Below are 15,483 nucleotides of genomic sequence, written 5' to 3'. Positions count from 1 at the left end.
CATGGAATTCTCCAAACCATGGCAGATAATGATGCTCTAGGGGAGCCTTCTGGATAAAAACAACTACTTTTGGTTAAAATTTAAAAAGGATGTGTGAAAGTAGATGTTTTTTTAAAAGGAAAGACTTTTTCAACCAGAGAAAGATGAACCGCTGCCTCTCGCTGGGTGCTAAACCCGTGCCAGGACTGCAGGTGATGGCTCACATGACTGAATAGTCCTCCAGAGGACTTGCACCTAGAAAACTAGCTGTCATAGAAAAAGCTAGGCTAGCCTTCTTCCTGACACGCCAGTTTTTAATATGTAGTGAGGCTTTTCTGTTTTCAACTTCAGAGCTCACTAGGCAAGAGCATATGGTTTTAGGAGACAGAGTTGAAGTCAGGGGTAGCCAACACAGTGCCCTCTGACCGTTAGCCATGCTGGGTCGGACTGGTGAGAGTTGGGGGGTCACAGGTTTGCAACCCCTAGTTTAAGGCTACAAAAGAAAGGAAGATGAGGGCAAACATTCCCATGTTTCCAAGCCAAGGTTGTTTGTCTTGAAGGGCTGGGCTCAGTGAGAAGGGCTGGCAGATGTTGTGGATTGAAGCTTACATACTTGGTGACCATTCGCCATGCTGGATGGGACCGGTGAATTTTAATCCACAGCAGGGGTAGGCAACCTAAGGCCTGGGGGCTGGATGCAGCCCAATCGCCTTCTCAATCCAGCCCGTGGACGGTCGAGAATCAGCATGTTCTTACATGACTAGAATGTGTGCTTTTATTTAAAATGCATCTCTGGGTTATTTGTGGTGCATAGGATTTTGTTCATCCCCCCCCCCCAAAAAAAAAATATAGTCCAGCCCACCACATGGTCTGAGGGACAGTGGACCGGCCCATGGCTGAAAAAGGTTGCTGACTCCTGACCTAGAGGGTACCCTATTGGCTAGGTAAAAGGTAAAGGGACCCCTGACCATTAGGTCCAGTAGTGACTGACTCTGGGGTTGTGACGCTCATCTCGCTTTATTGGCCGAGGGAGCCAGTGTACAGCTTCTGGGTCATGTGGCCAGCAGGACTAAGCCGCTTCTGGCAAACCAGAGCAACGCATGGAAATGCCGTTTACCTTCCCGCTGGAGCGGTACCTATTTATCTACTTGCACTTTGACGTGCTTTTGAACTGCTAGGTTGGCAGGAGCAGGGACCGAGCAACGGGAGCTCACCCCGTCACAGGGATTTGAACCACTGACCTTTTGATTGGCAAGTCCTAGGTTCTGTGGTTTAACCCACAGTGCCACCCACATCCCTACCCTATTGGCTACCCATGTCCTAAACCAGGGAGGGAGAAACCCATGGTTCTCCAGATGGGCAGCCCCAGGCAGTAAAGCCAATAATTAGGGGTGATGGAGTCCAACATCTGGAGGGCCACAGATTCCCCATCACTGGTCTAAGTGGAAGAGGCTAAGTGGAAGAGGCTCCACTGGCGTGCACGATGACCTGGAATGCAGCCCCTCACAAATGGGGAGTTGTCTGTATACGTTGAAGAAGTAGATGGGGCTTATCAACCTGGGAAGGTAGCCCATCTAGGAGAAGGAAAACTGAGCCTAAACTTCCACTGCCTTACGAGACATCTTCGGGAGAAGAAAAGGCTAAGGAGTAAACCCTAAACAAATCCAGAGTGGAGTCCCTAAGATGGCGCCTTTTGCCAACTCCGGAGGCCAAGCTGGTGCCAAACGCATGGGAGTCTTGTAATCTGGGCAGCCCAGGATCTCCATAAACACTGTGACCCACGGAGGTCGCATCAGTGCTGCAAATGCAGTGGTTTGAAGTCACCCCTGGAGGCAAACTCCATTGCCTCCTGAGTCAGACGGAGGCCAACAACAACAGTATACATCTATCAGGGAGTAATTTCCATTTGAGTGCTGTGGTGACATGGAGTCCGGATTGCACTAAGTCTGCTTTGGTTGCCGCACTTTGAAAACGATGCAGGCAGTTTACAGAGAATTCAGCAGTGATCAGAAAGATGATAAACAAGTTGAGAACAAATGATGACTGAGGAAAGACTGCCGAAACAGGAAATGCTTAGCTTAGGCAAAATAAGATTTAAGGGGGGCATGGCAACAGTTTTCAAGTATCTAAAGCTCTTCCATTAAAAGGGAAGTAGGCAAATACTTGCTGAGGCGATGGAGGTAAGAATCCAAGTGGCAGCAAACAATATAGTTAATATTTATAAAGCCCCCCCTCCCCCAAAAAGTGCTCGCGTGCATTATTGTATTATCTTTTCAAGGCCAGGGCCACTTAAAGCCAGCCAGCCAATCAGCCTGCCCAGTAATGAGGCTTGCAAGGGGAGGGGGTTGGAGGAGTATCAATTTGGCACTCCCACACTCATGCCGCCTGAGACGATGGACTCATTCTGCCTCATCGTTGGGCTAGCACTGCACAATTTTTAATTCTGCCTTTTCTTCTAGAACCTCGGGGCAGTGTGTGCCCCGTGGTTCTCACATTGCCGCTTTAGCATAAGTCCCTGTATTTTGCAATTCAACACTCCGACTCAAGGAGCCTACTCAAGTACAGGATCCAACCCACAACTCAGGGATTCTGACAGTCAATAGGCAGTGTCTAGGGAAAAGAGGCTCTAACTGCTCTTTACTGTTTTGTTTTTGCCGCTTATTAATTTTTCTCCAGGACTAATCAAAAACAAAACATGAAGGGAGAGAGCTAGCCCCCGGCAGCAATCTGGGAGAGATATTGACATTCTCATTAAGGCAGGCTTCATTAAACAGCCCCGTCCTCAGTATCAGCGCAGCCTGACGACACATTGTCTCCAGCTAATTATCTTCTGCTGGCAAAAGGAATTGCACAATTCTTCAACATCGCTTAAAAAAGAAAAGTCTACCTCACCAACATTGATCTTTTGTTTCCTTTCCTTATTGGCATCCGTTGAATTTTATCTCTGACTGGCTTCCCCGCCTCCTCCTCCTCCCCCCCCCCGCCTCCTGCTTTCCCTTTTTAAAAGTTTATGTGAAGAAACCAGCCAGTGGGGGTCAGGATGTAGGGAGGAGAGATTCTTCCAGACTGTTACTATTTTGGGTTAGGGTTCAGTCACATACCAGCAAATTCACATTGCATAATTATAGCAGATTGGGAAGTTTTGTGCAACAATCCTCCCTCTCCAAAACATTGGGGTTGGGTGTGTTTTTTTCTTCCCAATAAAGGAAAATTACAGGAAATAGGGTGATAGCAGATTCAGGCAGCAGGTGCTTTGATGCAATATCATCTCTCCTCCATGCAAACGAATCAGGATGGACACTCAACAAGCAGGTTGTCTGGAAGTGCCCTTTGTCTCACAACAATAGGATTGCACCTCCAAGACTCCAGGCTCTGTATGCTCAAGAAAGTGAGGCGGTTGGTAGCAGTGGTGGAAGAGGAATCTGAAATGTAGCATGCTGTCAGATTCAGTTCCGCTCATGTGGATGGAGGAGGGGAAGACAAGCATGATCTCGCACTAGCCTACGGATGTTAGGAGGGTTCTTCACCAGGTTTTCTTGCCTTGGGCAAGAGCCAGGTGATGCACACAGCCACTGCCAGGCTTGAGGGATGGGGTTGTGCAGAGTTGTTAAGGCAGCAGAGAGCATTGTTGGCTGCCCACTCTCCACCTTAGAGCAGATTTATGCCACAAGGTGCCATAGGAAGGCACTGGACATAGTAAAAGATCCATCGCATCCTGGTCACTGTCTCTTCGAGCTCCTGCCGTCGGGACGGAGATACAGGGCGATGAAGACAAGAACGAGCCGTCTTAAGAACAGCTTCTTCTCCAGAGCGATCTCGGCCCTGAATGGGAAGCCTGGACTTTGAAAGTCATCTAATCTTCCTTGCTGTATTATACTGTATTGTTTTAATTAGTGTTTTTATAGTTTTTTTGATTTTGTGTGGAGTGCCCTACCTGGGTGGATGGAGCAGCCAAGTAATTTCGTTGTCCCCGAGAGGGGGCAATGACAATAAAGATATTATTATTATTATTATTATTATTATTATTATTATTATTATTAATTATTATTGAGTCCCAGCTCTTTATTTAGAATAAAACCAGGGCATTCTTGGAAAGGATTGATCTCCTGCTGTTGTTGACCCACCACCCTAGCTGTGAAGCCTGGGCAGCTGCTGGGTGCTGGGAACAGGAGCTGAATGACAAATGGGCAAAAAAAAAGAGAGGAAGCAATGTGGTGTCTGGACAGAATATGACATAGGTCAATTTGGGGAAGAGTTGTAACTCGGTGCTTTTCCTTCAGAAGGCCCCTAATCCAATCCTTGGCACCTCCAGATAGGTCTGGAACCCTGGGGAATGCTGCCAGTCTGTGCAGGTAACATTAGTGATGGTGCTGAAGCTCATGACAGTGAGAAAAGAGTGCAGAAAACGATTCCCTGTTCTGAAAGCCCAAGCCTATTAAGAGCCAATCCAAGTCTCCTTTGACTTGATGAGCTAGCGTGGTCACAGCCTTCTCCAACATGGAAGTTGTTGCTGGTTGTCTCCAATGGCCCATGGCCCACCCTCGTGAAGCAGGGGCAGGGAAGGCTGCTGGCAGAAGTGGAGGCCTCATCTTTAAACCCTGAATTCTTATGTGGGTCATCCATTAGCACCTGGGAGTATGGAAAATGTAGTTCCCAAAGCTTCCACACTCAAAACTGGAAGCAAGCAAGCTGTAAATCTGTAGGCTATGCACCCAACTGAAAAAGCATTACTAACACATTTCCTCCAAAACGCTCATAAGCGTGGTTTCTGAGCCCCACAAGCAACTTGTTTTCTAGAGCAGAATCCTGTCCACTAATCAGAAACATAAGCACACCCTAGTTCAAGGATGGGACCTGTGGCCTTCCAGATGTTCTCAAACTGACAATATCCATGACCATTATCCTGGCTGTAACTGAAGGATGTAACTTGGAGCATGGTTTCTGCCAAAATCTTTAAGGCTCGGATCAGCATGGTGCAGGGGGAAAATAGGGTTCAAATAGGGTATGCACAGCTAAGCAAACTAACAAGCCATTATATGAAAATGGGGCAAGAACAACTTTAGCAAGTTGAGCTATCATCTGAACTGGGCAAGCAAACAGGAACTCCTTCTCAAGGGCTGAACCTGAGCTAGCGTCCCTGTGACCTAGGCAATGGAGGAGGTGACCACAACAGCTCTGAACCAGACAGAGCAGCAGACTCCTTCTGAGAGGATGGGCTAGAGGGGGGCTCCAGTGGCTCCATGACTGGAAGCATGGCTGGCAAAGGAGCTGGGAGTGAAGTGGTCACAGCGCACCTGGGTGGTGTTGGGGGGGGCACTGCTGGGGGGCTATGCCACTGAGACCCTCCCCAGGATCTGACTCCTCATCTGTAACTCTCTCCCAGCAGGGATTCTTCTGGCTCTTGAGTCCCTGATGCAAACCACCCAGGCCACTGGGCCTCTCTCTGGGTCATCAAGAGGCAGCTCCTCCAACTCCCCCTCCCTTTCCCCGAGTCCTGGTCTGACCAGTCCCCCATGATGACTCCTTGGGACTCATGACAACCATTGGATGTGCTGGCTGGCTGAGTGGGAGTTTAACATCCCTGCCCTAGCACATTACTGGTGTGCGTGTGTGTGTGAAAAGGTGATGCCGGGGGTGTTTGCCAAAAGCACTAAGACCAGAAAAGATCTGGGAGGAGTTTCTGGCAGCCACAGCAATAGGCATCTTCTTTTCTTCCTGGTCATGAATCCCACTCTCCTCATTCTCGCACCTCAATCAACAGGTTAAATATTTTTTTTAAGTACTATACAGATTCATGAAGAATAATTCTACCAGCAACTACTAAAGACAGTAGTTAAAAATGGAATCTCCCTGTTTGGACCTGCAACACCTCTGATGACGAAAAGGGGGGCAAACAGCAGGGGGGGCACTTATACTGAGCTCCATGCGTTCTCTGTACTAATAAATAAATAAATGTTCTACACTACCAAAGAAACTGAACTAAGTGGCCTCATTTATGTAAATTAAATGTGCCTATTTTTGCATAACTGATTCTTCTTCTGATTGTCATAGGGGTAGGCAAGGAGGTATGAAGGGCCCTTGGGGGGGGGCTTGTTTAGCAATCTAGGATGGGGAAGCATGAAGGAATAAGGCCCACTGAGGCTAATTCACTTGCACTAAACAATTGCTTACTGTTATGTGAGAAAGAGGCCCAAAAAGAGCTAACTGAAGAGCCTGGTTCAGACAAGACAGTTCCAGCTCCCGTGAATGTTAGTTCTGTGAGCTGAGAATGAGCTTTGGGTCCAAAGACTCCCTCCACTCAGCTGCTGCTTGCCTCTCTCTTTCATGTGCCAGTTACAGGCACCAGCTCTAGTTAGTGGAAGCCACAGTTTCCCATTATGCCCCAAACAGAGAACTGTGGCTTGATGCCCATTTACCACCCAAAATCTTAAACCACACTTGGTATGTGGTTTAAGATCCTGGATAGTCAACTGACATTAAACCACAGTTCCCAATTTCAGAAGAAATGAGCCTCAGAGAGAAATGAGTCCTGACCACTGCCCATCCTGGCTGGGGCTCAGCATCATCTGGAGCTACTCCTGCTATGAAGAGTGGCCTTCATTATGGACACTTCTGGCAAACATGTACCATGGTGTGTCCATTTCAAGGCACTGTTCACAATAAGCAGCACACATGGTGTAAATGATTGTGTAATAAACAAATCAAGGATATATGAATAGATCCTTGCTTCGTTTAATTTCCTCAGGTGATTCATTTTGCTTGTGGAAGAACCTTCAAGCTTGCTCTGATTCCAGGGTTGAACTGATGACATTTAGAAGCACCTCCAAGGAATTTTGCTCCTCCCAGAGAAACTCTTTTGGCTCCCTCAAAAGTATCTCAAGATGCTTTGACTGATGAAGGATCGCCATATTTTCTTTCAGCTTTTCTTTAGGCAGGTTCTCTGTAGCGATTGCAACTAATTACCAGGCATTTCACTTCAAAATTACCCTTTTCACAATAGCCTTGAGGTCTGGAATAACTGATTATGGGATGGGAGGCAACCGCATCACATTGAGAGTTAATGGTGGTGGGGAGGCTATAGCTCAGTGGTAAAGCACCTCCTAGGCATACAGAAGGTCTTGGGTTCAATCTCTCGCATCTCCAGGTAAGGCCAGAAAAGGCACCTGCCTGAGACCCTCAACAACCACTGCCAGTCAGTGCTGAATGTGCTAGATGAATCAGTACTGCATTGGGAAACATAAGGCAACTTCGAACGTGCCTGTGGTGACAAATTTTGTACTTACCATGACAGAGATGTGAAGGATCCTTAGCTCTTCTTCTGCTGATTCGCTCTGGGGTTCTTCTGTGGGTTCCAAACCAGGCAGGTTGGGCGTGCCATCTTGGTGGTGGATATGGAAGAGGAGCGTGCCATTTTCCAGCCATTGCTGCCTCCAGCGCACCAATGGGATGTCTTCAGTGTTGCCTGAGATCTCTGCGGATGAAGGAAGAAGACCAATACAACCAGGGAACTGCAGCACAAACCCTCTTCCATGCTTTTGCGTGGCTAGAACATAGCCTACTGTCTCGTCTGCCTCTGGTCATGCCCACTTTTGCTCTGGTGATTGACAGGGGAAGGTGGCTCTGTTTATTATCTGTTTTGCCTTTTCCTCACTTTTCTGTATTAGGCCTTTCTCCCTCCAGGTTCTGATCCTCCAGCAAACAAGCCATTACTCACAAGGAGGGCGGACTTCTCTGGTTCGTCGTTGCCAGCTCTGAAGCCCACAGTGTACCTTGAGCTGGAATGCCAGCAAGGATTTAACCCAGTGAGCCACTTATGCAGCTCAGGCCCAAGGCAGGAGCTGTGACAAGATTAGCCTCAACAGCCTCTGGAAAGGTTTGAAGATACTCTCTTTCCCACAGGTTAAGTTTGCTCACTAGTCTGAGTGATCATCCAGCTGCCCACCACATTAGCTCCACTCAGGAGCACGTTGCAAACAGGCTTATCTGTTTCGGGTCTTAAGTTGATGTTGATTCTGGAGCAGATGCTGCTGATTAGTTATTATTGTTGATCTGTGCTTTTGAAATGTACTTCATTTCAGCCTATTTTGTTTGTGTAAAGGTAAAGGGACCCCTGACCATTAGGTCTAGTCGTGACCAACTCTCGGGTTGCGGTGCTCATCTCGCTTGATTGGCCAAGGGAGCGGGCGTACAGCTTCCAGGTCATGTGGCCAGCATGACTAAGCCACTTCTTGCAAACCAGAGCAGTGCACGGAAACGCCATTTACCTTCCCGTCGGTGCAATATCTATTTATCTACTTGCACTGGTGTGCTTTCGAACTGCTAGGTTGGCAGGAGCAGGGACTGAGCAATGGGAGCTCACCCCGTCGCAGGGATTTGAACTGCTAACCTACAGCGCCACCCGCATCCCCATTTTGTTTGTGTGTTTCAGTATTTATTCTATATTGCATGCTTTGTGTTGTGAGCCACCCAATATTGCTGTCTTAGAGAAAGGGAAAGGTATAAAAACTACACAGTGACTAAGTAAGCAACTAGATGACATGCTCAGCTGCAGTTGAGCTTCAATCTTCAACCTTTGCTTTGCACCCCTTTGCCTTTGCTCATGACTACACAGGGGCAGAGGCTGTGTTTGTGTTCATCTACCTGTCTTATTGTTTCTACCAGTGGGACCCCTTGGCATAGACTATTATCATCTTGCTTATTTAATCCTGATTCTTGATATGAGCCAATAGGCCAGGAGCAATTTTGCTTTTACATGCCTGCCTGCATTCACGGGGTGGAAAGGTAACATAACCATTCCCTTAACTCTGAAACAGGAGTCAATTATATTGTAACTTGCCCTAGGATCCTATTATGAAGCGCAGGTTAAAGAGTTTCTTCCTAAAGAAAAATAACAACTAAATTTTGCGAGTTTCATAATTCAACTTTGAAAATACACATTCCGTCTTCCCAGATACAGCCAGGACCCAGCGATTTCAGTTCCTTCCATGGGGCAGGAATGGACAATGTGGTACCCTCCCAGGTGTTTTGGACCACAGTGCCTATCAGCCACAGCCAATATGGCTAACGGTCAGGGGTGATGCGAATTGTAGACCACATTGGCTGCTCCTTATGTAAGGTGGCTAGAATAGTAGAAGGTTTTTAAAGAAGAAGAGGCCAACTCTAGAATGGTTTATAATAGTGCCTAAGTCCACTGGGTGCAATCTTATGATGGGTACTCATGGAAAACAAGAGGCAGAATTACTCCCGTCAGGTCCTACTGTATAACTCTCCCCTCACCCATCAGTTTCCTCCATGCATGGCATGCTGCTGTTCCTCTGAGCATGCGACAACTCGGAAGGGTCACAAAAGGGCAGCTACGTCCTTCTCATATCTTACTATCAGCATCTTTCAGCTTGTCATTCCCCAGGGTCCCGGCTCACCACAGGCTAACTTTCAGCAGAAGCAAGAGTAGAGTCACCCACAGAAGCCTCTAGGGCAAAGCCAGAAGCAGATGTGACTCAACTGAACCACAGTGCAGACTCAGAAGTGGAGCAGTGCACCAAATGCAAAGGCAGCTGGGAGGGAGAGAGAGAAGAGGGACAGAAGGATTATAGTTTGACCCAATGGGTGTTACTTCCCATCCTGCACTTTGTGAGGACTGCGCCTCTTTCCTCTCCATCCTTCCTTCCTCAAGGGCCAGAACGCTTAGCATCTGCTGCCATTCTGACTGCCGAACCAGCTGGGAGCCCAGAAAGGCCATTGTTCATTAGGTGCTAAGGTATCAGGCCACATCTGATGCCACCATACGCTGCATTCTGAAGGGTAACGAGTGTTTTCCCTTACTGTTATTAACCCCTGGCTCCAGATGGCTATTTTTTAATCTAGGTGTTAGAAGTTAGTGCCAAAGTTAATGGCTTCCCAACCGAGGCCTTAATGGGAGCCACACAGGGGAACCAAGCCGACCATCAATATCTTTCAAACTCTGAACCTGAAATCTGTGCTTTTTCAGCTCTTTCCCTTCTTGGCTCTAAATCTGGTATCCCATCATATAGATTCATGAGCTGTATCCTTTGCTCAGGGTAATGCAACAAATTCCCCATCACATAATTTAACATGCCAAGGACTCGTATCCCTGGCCCTTCCCTACTGAAGGTAATGTGTGCCGGCAGAACTAGGCTAAAGCTGAGACTGATAGTCCTTTTCAAGGTCACAATTGGTGTGGTTCACTGGCAGGAGTGAATGGTTGCCCCTCCTGCAAAACTAGCAAGGCTTAAGGTTGGTGTACTGCGGAAGGACTTCTACGCCCCAGTTGCTGAGATCTGGATGCTATTAAGATGGATCTTAGTCCTGGACACAATCCTTCAGGAATTTTCTCTCCTGCAAGCTGGAGAGAAATCAACAGGATAATCTCAAAGACGGCTAATTCCATGTCAGTTCAGCTACGTGGCCACATATGCAATTGTATGTGGGAAATACGTGGAAAGGGCTTGTGTAACCAAACTGGCCCCCATTGTCAGATTCCAAGCAAATGACTTAATTCTGAATTAAATGCCCAGCCCTGCTCCTCTATTTTTAAGAGCTATTGTTGTTACACCTTGGGCTCCTTTGGAAGAAAGGGCAAGATAACAAACAAACAAACAAACTTGTTTTTCAAAACTGATAAAAAGAAAGGTATATAATTTAAGATACCAAATACTATTTGCATGAACACAATTATACACATAAAACACCTAACGATTTGCAACAAACACTAACCTGTACAAAGGAGACAACATGATGTTGCAGTATGTAGAGATACGAAAACTGGAGAACACTGCAAATTAACTGAGTTTAAATCTGTACCAGAGACTTACACTTGGATAAATTACAAGCAATAAATAAATAATTTATTTTTATTTCTTATTATTCAAGTGATTAAGGATAATCTAGCCATAATCTATATAAACAGGTGATTGGTATTAAGGGGAGGGCTGTATATTTAGTCATTCAGCTTGTGATCACTATTTCTTTGTGCATATAACAGCAAATCTTGCCATTCATCATTTCTATTGGATTTTTAGTGAGCAAAGGTATTTGCTATCCTTATGCAATTTATGTTCACACCATTATAGAAGATTGTGATTGAGCCTAAATCCATGTCAACGAAGCCTTGTCACCCAGAAAAGTGGTGTGCAAGTTTAATATTTTCACACTGTGTTGCCTAAAAACTGAAATGATATAATTATCCAACCACTAGGAAATCCCGATGGGAGACGCTCTGAATCTTCTACATTGTTAAATGTAGTTCAGTCAAAAACAAAACAAAACCCCACGACATGTTGATCTTTAAAAATAATTGATGTGAACTAAACAGCAGTATTAGTGTGTTTATATATGCATAAATCAGTCTCTTTATAACCTATTACAGCAAATTAGTAAAAGCTGGATTAATTATTAAGCCTGGGGGGGGGGCTCACTCAAACTGGCCCCTCTAAGTGCAACAGAATGACCAGAGAGTAAGGGTGTCCAGCAAGCAGACAGTCCTGTTCTCTGTGCCAGGATCCTCTCAGGAAGAAACTAAACTTTGCCTTGACATTGGAGTTACTTTCCTCTACAGGAAACCAGCATCAGCCATAGCAGGTAGCCACTCCAAGCAGAGGAAAAGCAGTCAGGACTAGACAGCTTGCCCTCTCCCCTGTGGTTGATTTTCAGCTCAGATTCACCCCAAGGTGCCTTATCACTGATGGAGACCTATGGGGTATCTGTATCTTTCAAGAGATTAATAAAAGAGTCTAAGGGAGACAGGATGAACAGAAAAATAACAGAGGGTGAAACATTAAAACTTAACCACCCTAATTGTCCACATGACAACAAAAAACCCTTTCGCTACGGAGGGGAGTGTGTCATTCCCAGGGCCACCTTCATCACACAAGTCAGCTAGGATGTTTGTATCAAGGTAATTAATATCTGTTAAAGGCAGACAGTCAAGGTAATGGCCATCTATTCTAAACCATCTGCCAGGCACTTGGCATGACATCTGAACATATTTGTGAAGGCGAGGTTAAACGGACAATTGTGGTGGGACTGGGGGTGATGCATTATAGAGATGAGAAGGACTCAAACCTCAGCCCATTCCTGCAGGCTAATTTGTTTAAGTGCTCATTATGGCAACGGCCAAGAGGGCAACTGGAATCAGATATTATTTTAGCAAATTCAGGCTTGCTGCATGAAAATAAGACGGCTGGTTGTTCATCATCTATCCAGAGGGAGAACACTTAGCTGAAAGCTGGCTTTTGCTCCGGCATTTGCCTCTATGTGAAAAGTAAGAAGCCGCTGCTATTTTGTAATTCTCTGTTATCAGCGTCACACAAGCACCCATAACTGGGTTCCTTGTTTCTCTTTAAACCACGAAGAGAGATATGTCTGAAAATATGCAGTCATCATGTTGGAAGCCATTCCATTGCTCTTGGGGAGAGGCTCTGGTGTCACATACTGCCACTCCCTCTTACATAAGCTTCTTCCCCAGAGAAACAAAAATGAGATCATCACATCTTGCCAGCACCCTTTTAACAAAAAAATAATAATGCAAGAAGTACCCTGCTGACTGCCTTGCCAGAGTAGTGCATGCTCTGGTTATCTCCCGCTTGGACTACTGCAACACGCTCTACGTGGGGCTACCTTTGAAGGTGACCCAGAAACTACAACTAATCCAGAATGCGGCAGCTAGACTGGGGACTGGGAGCGGCAGCCGAGCCCACATAACACAGGTCTTGAAAGACCTACATTAGCTCCCAGTACGTTTCTGTACAATAATAATGATGATGATGATGATGATGATGATGATGATGATGATGATGAATCTGGCCAATGAGCTCAACAGTGGCCAGTCAAATGGCAAAAATGTGCGAGTGCACACCCACCAACACCCAGTATATTCCTTAGTTACTAGTATTCAGTGGCACACTGCCTCTAATCCTGCCACTAGCATAAAACCATCATGAGTAATAACCATTGATAGTCTTGTCCTCCATGAATTTGTGTAATCCCTTTTTTAAATAAATAAATAAATAAATAAATGTATTATTTATTATTTATACCCCACCCGTCTGGCTGGGTTTCCCCAGCCACTCTGGGCGGCTTCCAACAAAATATTAAAATACAATGATCTGTTAAACATTAAAAGCTTCCCTAAGCAGGGCCATTAAAGCCATCAAAGTTGGTGGCCATCGCATCTTATGGTGGTGAATTCTATATTTTAACTACATGCTGTGTTTCCTTCCCGCTGGTAAGCGGTCCCTATTTATCTACTTGCACCCGGAGGTGCTTTCGAACTGCTAGGTTGGCAGGCGCTGGGACCGAGCAGCGGGAGCGCACCCCGCCGCAGGGATTCGAACCGCCGACCTTACAATCGGCAAGTCCTAGGCGCTGAGGCTTTAACCCACAGCGCCACCTGCGTCCCCAATACAATCATACCTCGCCTTAAAGGAGCTTCGTGATGAGTATTTTCGGGTTGCGCGCTGCGGTGACCCGGAAGTAACGGAGCACATGTGAGTGGCTGCCTAGGCATTGGTTCCCGACTACCTGATCCTGCACCATGGCAGGAACAGGACTGACACCTGGGCTCCACCAGAGGTCAGTAAGGGAAAACATACTGGGGGAACACGGATTTGAGTGCAGGCTCCAGTTCACCCCATATGCTCCCAGGGACTCTGGCGTAGCCCTAACCTCAGAAAGCGGATCGGACAAAAGCAAGGCGAGTTCCTGGGTTCCTTTAACGGAATTCCCTAGCAGCAGCAATGGAGGGGCAGGAACAGCCAACAACTTCCCCTCTGCAAAACATTGAACCAATGCCTAACAGCCAACCTTACAAAGTTGTGACGATTTGCTACACGGTAGGCAAAAACCAGATGGCAACAGCCAACCAGCCAAATGGCAAAATCCCTGCTCCAAAAACAGACGACCCCTAGACAGGCACAGCAAGGCCAAAGAACAGCCCAAAATAAATGGAGGGAGGGCGGGTGACATGATGCACGTCGCAGGAAAGAGAAAGCTCCCAGCGACGTGCAGCAGTCTATATAGCCCCTCGGCAGCCAATAGAAAACCCAACTGGCCAAATTTCTGGCCCAGCAACTAAGGGGCAACCAGTGGGGTGTTGTGGCTATCCAAACGATCCCGCCCCACAACAGGGAGGCAGTTTAGGTGATCTCACCGCAACACGTGCTCTCCCTGATTGAGGACACGATCCACCAAGCCACCAGCCTCCTCTTCTACCATGCCTGTAAATTTACTCAGGAAGAATTGATGTAGGGCTTTGCCACAACCTCTTTGAAAGTCCAAATATACTATTAGCTGGATTTTTTCGTTCTGTCTTTTGGTGTCCCTTATTTTGTCAAAGTTGGTGTTCCTTTTTGTTCTCCAAATTTGGGCAAGACTTCAGTTTTCTGAAGGAAGCCTTCTTGCATCTTTCCTTGCCTGTGGCTTGTTAAACACACTGGCAGGGTGGGAACTTTCCTGACCTGCTGTATAAATTCTAGCTGAACTTCTTTTATTGTGGTTTTGAATAACTCCCATGGGATGTGGAGAGACTTAACCCTCTTTCCCTTTCAACTTCCTTAAAGCAGGCTCCTTGTTTTTGATAGGTTTCCTCTTCTGTAGTCTTGTCAATTGTACATCAGATTCACTCTATATAGCACTGTGCTCATCGTTTCCAATTAGTCTGGCAACACATCATGCACCAGGTTCTAGGCGCCACTTAGGATTAAATCCAGGGCAGGATGACTCCCCTCTGGCAGGTTCCATGGTCAGTTGTTCTCAGACACAGTGGTTTAGAGTATTTAGAAATTTTATTTTAACAGAAATCACCTATTTTTACAACATTTCTCCTTTCAATGCCTCCCTGATTTTCATTCTTCAGCTCAATATCACCCTGAACATTTCAGTGGGAGGGGATGGAAACTCAAGATCTATCTTGAGCATTCGCAGAGCTACAAAAATAAAAATCTGCCCCCACAAACAACAACCCAGCATCCACTCAGAACTCAAACACTGCAAAGTGAAATTCCAAAGTCCTTTTTTTAAAAGAAAAAATTGATTTTGTTTATACGATTTCAACATTGTATGCCACAAGCACCTATTTCCTCCAAATTCACTCCACCCGCAGAGTTACAGCATAGAAGCTTTTTAATACACCAGCATGCCAAATAAAAAGAAAGATGGAAAGAAGACCTGGCTGAGTGCAGCTCGTTAATTTATCTTTCCTGAAGGGAGGGAGGGAAGGAGGATCTGTCACAGGGTCCAGAGACCAGCAATGCTGAGAGACTGATCAGTGCAAAGGACTTTTGGGTCTAATCAAGCGTGTTTCAGAGTTACAAGAATTGGATAAAGTCATAAATCTGCCCACGGCTCAAGGAAATGGGGGCAATTAAGCCTGCAGGTGTGTATAATTGTCAAATTGATGATCTATATAAATCAGCAAGGTCTTGAATGTGGCAGGCTTAGTACGGCTGGGAAACGGGCTTCTTCCAAGAGGCTCTGAAGCAGCAGGAG

The 15,483-nt window shown here is 46.3% G+C and overlaps 1 protein-coding gene across 2 annotated transcripts in view; it reads right to left on the bottom strand.

Annotated features, from left to right (window-relative positions):
- The window catches only part of ASTN1 (astrotactin 1), a 196,849-nt gene that overhangs the window by 118,111 nt on the left and 63,255 nt on the right, over window positions 1-15,483 (bottom strand). For both annotated transcript variants that reach the window (XM_081915031.1, XM_081915030.1), the window contains exon 2: window positions 7,263-7,450. In XM_081915031.1, the coding sequence (XP_081771157.1) occupies window positions 7,263-7,450 (188 nt within the window). The remainder of the gene's footprint in view (window positions 1-7,262; window positions 7,451-15,483) is intronic.

The sequence above is a fragment of the Podarcis melisellensis genome, assembly GCF_964234715.1.
Source record: "Podarcis melisellensis genome assembly, chromosome: 6".
Taxonomy (NCBI): Eukaryota; Metazoa; Chordata; class Lepidosauria; order Squamata; family Lacertidae; genus Podarcis; species Podarcis melisellensis.
The sequence above is the reverse complement of the archived record's forward strand: the minus strand, read 5'-3'. Positions and strand labels throughout refer to the sequence as shown.